Here is a 10,226-nt window from a genome sequence, read left to right as displayed (position 1 = left end):
TTGATCCCATGGCCCAGGAAAAGCAACGGGAATATGCTGGACCGAGTCTGTAAGAGGAGGGCGTGTAGATTGTACCACTGGAGGTTTCCGCAGAGAGGGATTCGGTGCCGACCAGGTTCCATGGGAAGGGGCAGGATAAGGCCAGGAAGGTTGCGGAGGCAGTACCATCGCACCACTCCTCAGAGTAGTGTGTTGCTCAAGATGTTGGAGGGCCGAGCTAAGCACCGCGATGCCCTCGGAAAGCTGGTCGCTCGGAAGATGCTGTTCACGTTGGAGGTGTTGTACGCCCTGCTGTTGCCGCTGCTGCAGCTGCTGGCGCTGCTGTTCCAGGTGCTGTTCTAGCTGCGGACGAGCGGATTCGATGCTATGTCGGAGCAACGTTGAGAGCTCTTGGAATCGTTGCTTAAGTTTTTCCATCTCCTCTTCAAGTGAGGCCTTCAGGACAACGGAATAACCTCTGTAATGCATCTCCATAACAAGAAAAGAATTAAGCGTGGCTTGCGCCCTACGCACCCAGGAAGTCGCAGCGGCGTCTGCTCTTAGTCGTGCTTTTCCCACTCCTCTGGTGCAAGAGAGAACTTTAAGGACACGTTCGATTAATATGTCGGGGATCGGCATCGAGCTCCCTACCCACGGCTGCAGCTGTTCTAGAGCGTGTCTACACTGAAAAATTCTATATGCCGAGATGCGTGCCTCCACATCCAGGTGCTTCGGGCTCGATTCCCCCGGGGGGGTTCTAAATTTTTCCAAAAGCTTCAGCACCTTTTTTGCTCGGCGTGCAGCATTTGAGCTCTGGCCACCAGCTTCTAGTTGCTCCACAGCACGCTTCCCCTCGCGCAAAATGTAATCCATTGTCTGCTGCCGCTCCAACTCCACTGCGGGAGTCGTGGCTATCTGAGGCTTTTTTTGGGCTCATTGTAATGCCACTACATCCGGGTGCATAGCGCCCCAGGGGCTCGGGCTGGTGCTGAGAGGAGGCGGGCTGAAATGCGCTACAGCGAGCCTTGCTGGGAAGATTGCATGGCAACTGCACATGCAAGCATAACGAAGCCCCGGTTACTGCATGCACTAACTAGCACAGAGGTGCTAAAGACTCACGCAACCCTCGATAACGTGCCTTGACGCAAGTAAGGAATCGCTGTGCAGAGGGGACCATGCATCCTCTCGGCTGGGCACTGAGACATACTAATTAGTTTTCTGTGAACTCTACCTGTCTGTGCAAGTATCTCTAGCACGTGATCTACCTCCAGTTCTTCCATCTCGCACTGAAGTTGTTGCCTTGTTGTGGGAAGAATGCTGGATTTTTTTGACTCCCTGGACCGCATTGCAAAACAGCATTAATTCAATTATTGGGCTTCCACGTCGTGGGCAAGTGGATGGTGCAAGCGAATGCGCTAACCTGAGAACGAGCAGCAAAATCCCCCACCCAATGCATAGCAATATTCTCCGTGTCCTCAGCCTCTAGCGTTCTTCACAGAGAGTGCTGATACACCAATTTCCATTCGCCAATGGTGAAATCGACTGCCAAACACCGTTCGTCTTACCTGCTTGCCCGTCCTTCTTGCGTTTTCTGTATGCATCCCAACGTTGCTGCAAACGCAGTATGAAAGCCGGCGTTTGCGGGCGGGGCTGCACTCCAGCTGCCAGGCATAGCGTCGGGGCATACAAAGGAAGCCGGAGGCAAATGGATCGAGAAATCGACTTTTGTATTACAAACGCGTTCCTCACAACGATGGAGCTCAAGCCATGACGATAAACCAGTCATGCACAGTAATAGCCAGAGCTTTTGGATTCAACTCCCGCCAAGCAGTTGACCCTTCCCGTCCCTTCTTGTGGGTGGAAGCCTTGCCGAGCATCGTTTATATGAAGCTTTATGTGTATCTCTCCTTGGACTAAGGCTTGCTGTGGACGGTCACTTAAGTGTGTTACAACTGCCTACAGTGTTAGTGCATGTAGCAAGTGGGGCGTGTGCGCTTGCTTGTTTGTTTAAGGTGCTACAAAGCGCGCAGACAGCCGATATAACAAGTCCTCGATATTTCACGAGGACAGTCGATAGTTGCTATGTAGTCAAAATACTAAACGTAACGCTTTCTAAAGAGCAACTTGTCCCTCTCCACGAACTCAGGCAAGCTTGGTACGGCTGCCCAACGAACGGCCTGGGGATGGTTCGGAAGGGAGCCAGCCTGCTGTGGGCTGCTTTGCACTTCACTGCCGGCCTGCTGTTCTCCTCACAGCCTGCTACAGTTAATGCAGCAAGGCATCCGCACGTTCAAACACTTCCAAGGCTTTTTTGCTGCATGACTGTCGAAGGCCGCCAACTCTTGGCCCTCGACAGACAGCGTGCAAACACTTTGAGATACACGCACCAGCTCCTAAAGTGCCTTGGCACCGCACGTGAGCTTCGCTGCTTCAAGAAACGATTATTTTAAGTATTGTGACCGATGGTACCCGGATCGAGGACTCCCCACACAACACTCCACAATCGGCAAACATACCCGTAATCACGAAGTCTAGAGGGGGCATAAGTCAATTACCTTGATATAGAACGTTTGATCCATATAAAAGAATGCTTTCCTCTCTGCGCCTTTCACACTAGTTAGGAATCAGTTTGGCGATTGGTAACACAGTGCAACTTGTGCGGTGTATTGAAGACTCAGCGTTCTACTTCCCTCCCGATGACGTCCCTAATGCTGAAAATTTATGCCTTTTTCCATTTCGACGTTAATTCTGGCTTTTTATGAACTTGGGAGAGTAAAACATCACGATCGCCGATACAGGGCCCCCACCTGGGGCTGGCAGCGGCGCATGCAGCAGAAGGGTTCAGCTGAGTAGCCGGGGCCCCCGCTTGAGGGGCCCCCTGATTTTTGTACAAATGCTGGAAAAAGGTTTCTTTTGGGAATAAGATTGTTTTGCTTCATAGGAGGTGTACGTACACCCCACCTTTGCTGCGGGCGGCCCCTAACTTCCCGCGTCTCCTTGCGCGGCCCTCCTTGCTTTCTTTGTCTTTCCTTCCCCCTTATATGCGATAAACCAATAAACTACCAACACAGGAGATAGCCGTGCAGTGTATATACACATTACGGTATCTTTAGCTTCGCTTTTATTTTCGTCGCCATTGATGAGCGCACGTCAGGTGCTGTAGTAGGGGGCGCCAAACCCCATACGCCGCACCCGAATGCTAAGCGGCTATTGGCTTTCATTCTCACATTCATGATTCTTGGTGGCTACGGTTCTCGCCAGTGCCACAGGCCTTAGACGTATATCGCTAACGTTAAACCTCAAACCCTAAACCCCAAACCCTATCAGTCCGAAGTAGGCGATAGCCACCTGATAACCGTAGGGTGTAGGGTTAAGGGATTAAGGTTTACGGTTAAGGTTTTTCCGGGCGAGATGGGAGTGGAGCAGTGGACAACAAGTCGTGCAGTGCAGCCATGAGAACCCTCGAAGAGTGAGCGGAGCCAATACCAAGCGAGCCTAAACCCCAAACCTGAAGCCCTAAACCGTCACATTGCTTGCTTCAAAGGCCGAGTTTCCCGTACCTCTTGTTGTTGTTTACAGCTGAGGGGTTAGGTTCAGGGTTTAGGCTGTGAAGCGCAGAGCTACGGTCTGGGTTTTAGTGTTTAGGGTTTAGGATGTATGATTTTGTACAGGCTGCACTGCCACACTGTGGCGGAATTGAGTGCCGCCTGCCGCGCTTTGGGTCTCCCGGTGAAGGGCCTGAAGAAGGATCTCGTCAGCCGACTGATGGCTTTTGAAAAGTAGACAAACCCTAAACCCCAAAACCTAAATTCTCAACCCCCGACACGGCTATGTACACTCAGCCGGAGGTTCCGTGCTTATTGACTTCCAGAAATTAGGCTTTCGTGGTTGGGAGGAAAGGTGTTGCACCTCCTCCTGCAAACCATTCTCCCTTGTGAATTCACAGCACCCCTACTCCCTTAACACTATCTCCTTTCGCGGCTTTGCTGCAGAACCCGAGGGCCTCTGCCACCTGAAGTACTCCACAGGCGGCCACTCCAAAGACAACGACATCCGCAGCCTCCACTGCGGCAGCAGCAGCAGCAGCAGCATGTGAGCCCCCGCCAGGTGTACATACAGCCCGGCGGACCCATGGAAGAGCCTTCCGCTGCTAATTATCATCAGAGGGCAAAGCACCACTTTCTTCAGTATCAGCAGCACCAACAGCTCTTGTTGCAGCAGCACCAGCATCTGCAACATCAACACCTACAGCAGCATCAGAATGTGCAGCAGGAACAGCGACATGGAGGGGTCCTTCCACCTAGCCAACCAGCTAGCCAGGCAGCTAGCCAGGCAGCCACCCGGCACTACTCAGGGCCCCAGAGACCCCGGAATGCCTTGGCTTCTTCACACACCCGTAAGATACAGGAGCAGCAGCAGTAGCAGCGGCAGTTGCAGAAGTAGCAACACCAGCAGGAATTAACTGGATCATGGCTAGTGCGTGGGTTGACCTCAGGCGGCGCTTGTGCTACAGGGAAGGAGTGCATTTGCGGAGACCGACTGTCTCCTCAGCAGCAGCAGCAGCTGCTGCAGCAGCAGCAGCCGCTGATAGGCTGTGCTGTCTGCGGCGCTCGCTGCGTGAGTTTTTGCTTCGGTTTTTTGTGCCGTTTTATTAATATACTTTGTCGTCATCTAATTACCTGTTGATGGCGGGGGGAGGGCTGGGGATGGGGCCGTCTCTGCGTACGTTTGCGTTGGTCGTGGGGTGTTCGTTTGAGGCGCGGATTGAGGGCTGTTTAGATGCTTGTTCTTTGTTGAAGAATCAACGGGACTCAACCAACAAAGAGGTGTCTGCGCTGCTGCTGATGCTGCTGCGCTGCATGTTGTTGCAGCATCGCGTATGCTACGGCCTTTCGGAGGACAGAAACCCGGCGGACTTCATTTGTGGGGCTTGTCATTTGAAGTTGATGGACCCGTTTTACCCGCCGGTGAGTTAAGGTGTGCTTACGGCTAAAGGGCTTTGTCAGTGTGCTTGTTGCAGTCGTATTGCTGCGTTCGTTCATCAGGACGGAATGAAAAGATGTGCGAGATTGTGTGTGGTTCGGCTGTACGGACAGGCGCAGGTTTTCGCGCTGTCTCCTCTAGAAGATTCGTTGGCTGTCTCGCTAGACGCCACAGATATCAAAGGCTGGAGGGCTCAGGGAAAGGAAATCGTTATCCGCTGCTGCCAGGCCCAAACCCCAAAACACATACAAACGTGGCCGCGCACCGTCGAGGTCTTTGTCAACGGTCGTGTGCGTACAACACAAATCCTAAACCCTACCCTGAACCACCGGCGCCAGCGAATACCCACTTCCTAAACGGGCAACGCCCTCCCTCACTAACTCGGCGTCTGCTCAGCTGCTGCAGCAGGTACATGCTGCTGTTCTTTTGCTGCTCATTTTCTCCTGCTGTGCTCCTCTGGCTGCATCGGCTGCTGCAGCTGGAAGAGAGCGTCGCTGCGCCATCCTGGGAACACAAGAGGCGAGACACGCCAATTGTAGTACGGCCTAAACTCTAAACCCTTAACCCTAAGTGCTAGCGCGTTTTGTAGAGGTGTGCGAGTGACGGTGCGTAGGGAGGGGTTGGGATTTGGGCTTTGTGGTTTAATGCTTGGGGTTTGGGGTTTGTATTGGGTGCGCTGCAGATAACGCAGTACTTGAGAAGTGGGCTTAACCAAGTTGAGGTAAAAACAACGAACTTTACGCCCGATCCCAAGTTGTTTTTCATTGCCCTTCTCTTGGTGGACACCAAAACGCCAGAGGCCTTGGAGGTGCCGCAGACCCTAAGCCCTGAACATTAAACAATAATGTTTCAGAACCTAAGCCCTAAACTGTAGACCCCATTGCTTTAGCCTAGGTGCCCCAGTCCCTACACTCTAGGTTTTTGGTGTGGGCATTCTAATCGCTAGGCCCTGTTTCTGGAGAATAAGCCTACAACACATACACTACAGAGGCTAGTCTCTGCGTCTACTCGTGGATAGCTGCAGCTCTGCCAACGTGCCAAGTCCTATACCGTAAACTGTAGCCCAGCAGCGATTGCAGGGGGAGGTGCTGTTTGTCTTTGTTTTGTCTTCTAGTTCGATGGTTTTCCTGCGTATTGTGCGCGTAGGCCTCTGTTGTCCAACAACACACCCTTCCTCTAGATGCGGCGAAAGAGCGCGTGCAGCGGCTGCTACAGGGACAGCAGCAAAAGCAGGAACAGCAGCAGAAGCAGGAGCAGAAGCAGCAGGAGGACGTAGACAGCGACGAAGAAGTGCAGTGCCTCGAGGTGGGGAGGAGGCTGAAACTGACCTGCCCCGTTACCTTCACCAGGTAAACCCTGAACTCCTAACCTGGAAAACCCTTGAACCGTCGATGCTAGTTAGCCAGTTTTTTCGCACATTCGCAGAAATCCTGAATCCTAGTCGGCGCCGTCTAGCCCTGAACCCTCTGCGTCGGCTGAGGCGCCTTGAATGCGGTTCGCTTTTGTGGTTGCTGAGGATTTGTTTTTTTGCGCGGTCAGCGTGTGCGTTGGTCGTTTTGAAGGATTGAAATCCCATGCCGAGGTCGCTTTTGCCTCCATCTTCAGTGCTATGATCTAAGCGGATATCTGTTGGTCTCTCGAAGCACCAAGGCGTTCAACAGCCGCTGGAGATGCCCCCAGTGCCACCTAACGGTCCTCCCCTCTGACTTGCAGGTCGACGGCTTTTTTCAGCTACTTCTGGCGCAAACCAAAGAAGAAGACATCGAAGTGGAGCTCCAGGCGGTTAGTTAAACCGTGGGGTCTAGGACATAGGGTTTAGAGGATAGACTATAGGTAGTCTATACTCTAGGGTTCACGGTATAAGGGCAAAGGTCGGAGCCTGCGGTTTAGGGTTTAGAGTTTAGGGATTGTCTCGGCTTGGCGTGCTTTTGCTTGTCGTGTGGCCCGTCTTTTTCCCGTTGTGGCTGTTTTTCTCGTCTTGTGTCATGCAGTCACGCGCAGGGTACACTTGAGGATTTAGGATTGAGCAAGGCATGCCTGAACGGACAAAACGACAAACGGACTCTGTTTTGTGCTGCGCGTTGCTTCAGGATTTGTCTTTTAGGGTTTTATCTGATGAAGAACTGAAGGCGGAGTCAAAGAGAGCGGAACAGCAGAGGCAACTCGCGGCCGAGGCTCTCCTCAAGCCCAAGGGAGAGGTCGGGCTATAGGGTTTAGGGCTTAGGGCTTACGGTTTATGGCTGTGGGTTTAGGGTCTTTTATGGCGGGTAGGCCCTTCTTGTGCTTCGTTGGGATGCAGGAGGCGGAAGCAACTGGGAAAGTGGGATTTGAAGTCGTCGACATGCGTCGGTCCCTCCCTAAACCCTATACCCTTTACCTGTGCCCCTGGGCTGTGTAGGCCAGTGATGCCTTGCGTGCCTTTATGTCTGCTCTGTAGAAGAACGCATTTGATAGCAAGCACAATCCTTTTTGCTGTTGTCTCCTTTGCGTCCGTCTTGTGCGTCTAATGCAGTCAGCGACAGCGAAGCCGAAGACGCACCAGCCGCCGCAGCAGCTGCAGGATCGGCAGCAGCAGCTGCAGCATCGGGAGAGGCTGCTGCACCATGCCAGGATTCCGCTGGCGCTCCTCGCGAAGTCGCTGCTGCAGGGTTTCCACGGAGGCCCCCTGCTGCTTCCGGTAGCAGCAGTAGCAACAGCAGCAGTGGAGCGTCAGACGAGGAAGGTGAGCTTAGCGGGAGCAGCAAGGTTTGCTGCTGTTGCTTGGTCTTTTGGTTACTTTGAGTGCTGAAGGCAGCAGCGCTTTGGTCCTGCTCTACGTTAATGGGCTAGGGTTTGGGGTGTAGGGTCGAGGGTTTAGGGTTTGGGGTTGCTTTTCAGAAGACGGGCCTCTTACAAAGAGGCAGCGGCGTTTGGATCCTTCTCCGGGAAGTGCCAGCAACCAGCAGAGGGAAGTTTTTTGTCTGTCAGACTCATCCGATGATGAGCAGTCGCACCAGCAGCAACAGAGTGGAGCCAGTACTTCTGCTAGTAACGGCCCCACGGGCGACAGGGAGCGTCATACTTCAAATGAGCAACTACAGTCGTCGCAGCATTCTCAGCAGCAGCAGCAGCACCCATCGCAGTCTCAGCTGCTGCCGGAGTCCCAGCAACAGCCAACGCAGTGTCAGCAGCAGCTGCAGCAGGCAACGCAGTCGCAGCAGCAGCAGCTGCAGCATCAGAAGTCTGACGGTGGTGGAGGGGAGGTTAATGCTCCAATTGCATTGGATTCAGACACCGATGAGGAGGAGAAGCAACGGCAGAAGCCATCGCAACAGCAGCAACAGTGGCAGCGGTCCTCTCAACAGCAGCCACCGCAACAACAGCCAACGCAGCTGCAGCCATCGCAGCAGCAGCAGCCGCAGCAGGCGTTGTTTCCAAAGGCCCCTCGTGAGGACGGGGCTGCCCAGAGGGCATCTGAGAGTCTCAGTGACGCTGTTGCTGCCCGTGAAGGGACTTCCGCACAGCATGCAACCAGCAGCAGCAGCTGCAGTGATAGCGGCGGTAGCAGCACGGGTTCTCAAGGCAGCAATAGCAGTAGTAGCAGCAACAGCAGCAAAGGTCGGGGCGGTGGTGACTCAAGTATGTGTGCACCTGCCCTCGCTTCAAGCGGTGCTGTTGCTTCCGGTGCCCTAAGCAACAGTAGCCGCAGTAGCAGCCGCAGTAGCGGGGAGACGGCACAAGATATGCCCTTGGGCTTCGCATCAGAGGCAGCAGCCCTTCTAGAAGAAATAGATTGGTCAGCTGATGGGGTTAAGCCAGACGCAGGGCAATCCCATGCAGCATCAACACCTGCAGTTGCAGCAGAGTCTGCTGCTGCTGCTGCGGCTGCAGCTGTTCCTCCAGCTGCAACTGTTGGTGCAGCTCCTACGGCAGATGACGCTGCCCCGCTGAAGAAGGCTGGTGCAGGAGCAGCAGCAATGCCAGCAAACTACACCCAGGCAGATCAGGGAGGGAATGAATCGCAGGCAGCAACGGCAGAGGGTAGCTCACAGTTACAGGAGGAGCAGCAGATGCAAAAGCAGCAACAGCAGCAGCTGCTGCAGCAACAGCAGCAGCAGCAACAGCTGCAGTACCACCAGCAGCAACAGCAACAACAGCCCTTTATCACTGAACAGGGGCTTTTGGCGCTGCAGCAGAGATGCCAGCAGGAAATCTTGCTGCGGCAGCGGGAGGCCCTTCTTCGACAGCAGCAGCAGCAACACAAGCTACAGCTGGAACATCAACAGGGTCAGCTACTGCTGCTGCAGCAGAACAGTTTCTCGGCGTTGCAGCGGCATCGGCTTCTGCTGCAGCAACAGCAGCAGCAACAGCAAACAGCAGTTCAGTCCATCGGCGCTCCATGGTTTCTAAACACCCTAGTGCCCGGGGCAGCAGACAACAGCAGCCCTGCTACTCCCCGTTCGTGGCATGGTGGGGCGCAGCAGCCACAGGTGCAGCAGCAGCAGATTCCACAGCAACAACAGTTGCCGCAGCAGCAGGAGGTGCCCGCACAGCCGCAGCTGCAGCAACAACAGCAGCAGCAGGTGCCACACCACATACAACTGGCAGCACGGCTGCCGCAGCTCTTCAACATGCGGAATATTCCGAGTTCAGCTCAGGCGACCGTGCGACATCTGCTCACCACAGCTCAAGGACAGGCAGAAGAGTTCGCCAGACAGCAGCAGCAGCAGCAGCAGCAGCAGCAGCACCGCAGCCTCCAAAATTAGAGCTGACGGAGGCATGAAACCATGAGGGAATCTTACGGCAGCAGCAGCAACATTTGTTCTCGCTACTCCATTGGTAGCTGCAGCGAATGCGGTTATTTTGGGATAGCTGCACGAAGGCGACAGCTGCTGCTCCTCCTGAGCAGCAGCTGCTTAAGTGTAGTTAGAGCTGCAAAGCTGCAGCAACGGAGGTTATCTTTGGAGAGAGAAGCTTTGCTGTTTCCTGCTTTTGAGGTCTCTATGAGCCTTCGCCATAACACTTCATGCATGCTCCAGGCGTAAGAGAAAGCGCTGGGGTGCGTGCTTGAGTAGGGGCTCAAGTGTAAGTAGAGGAAGCAAAAGCCACCGACTGTAACTGTTTAAGGTTTATGCCCCCCTGACGTAGAAACAATTCTATTGGTGACTAGGTTCGAGTAGTGATCGTGACACCCGAGACATTGCTGAGCGTCTTCCATTTTGGAGGTGCTGCTGAACCTGTTCATGTGGGCGGGAGCATGACTGATGCTCAGTCCGCTTTGTGCG

The 10,226-nt window shown here is 54.0% G+C and overlaps 2 protein-coding genes across 2 annotated transcripts; one reads left to right on the top strand and one right to left on the bottom strand.

Moving 5' to 3' along the window:
• EAH_00027210 (hypothetical protein) lies at positions 1-852 on the bottom strand (the record flags this gene model as incomplete). Its single annotated transcript, XM_013396434.1, has 1 exon — positions 1-852. A coding segment is annotated over one exon (852 nt), but the record flags the coding sequence as incomplete, so codon positions are not given.
• A 2,579-nt stretch (positions 853-3,431) lies between these two features.
• On the top strand, positions 3,432-9,707 carry EAH_00027200 (protein inhibitor of activated STAT protein, putative; the record flags this gene model as incomplete). The annotated part of the gene is made up of 12 exons (XM_013396433.1): positions 3,432-3,448; positions 3,651-3,758; positions 3,972-4,375; positions 4,493-4,596; positions 4,779-4,946; positions 5,076-5,252; positions 5,645-5,770; positions 6,109-6,311; positions 6,525-6,744; positions 7,234-7,282; positions 7,475-7,684; positions 7,840-9,707. 12 exons carry the CDS (start codon positions 3,432-3,434, stop codon positions 9,705-9,707), a joined length of 3,654 nt encoding a protein of 1,217 aa, XP_013251887.1.
• Positions 9,708-10,226: the final 519 nt, after the last annotated feature.

This window comes from Eimeria acervulina, genomic scaffold (genome assembly GCF_000499425.1).
Source record: "Eimeria acervulina Houghton genomic scaffold, Eah_scaff232, whole genome shotgun sequence".
Classification (NCBI taxonomy): domain Eukaryota; phylum Apicomplexa; class Conoidasida; order Eucoccidiorida; family Eimeriidae; genus Eimeria; species Eimeria acervulina.
Note: the sequence above shows the minus strand (reverse complement) of the source record. Positions and strands in the feature narration are given on the sequence as shown.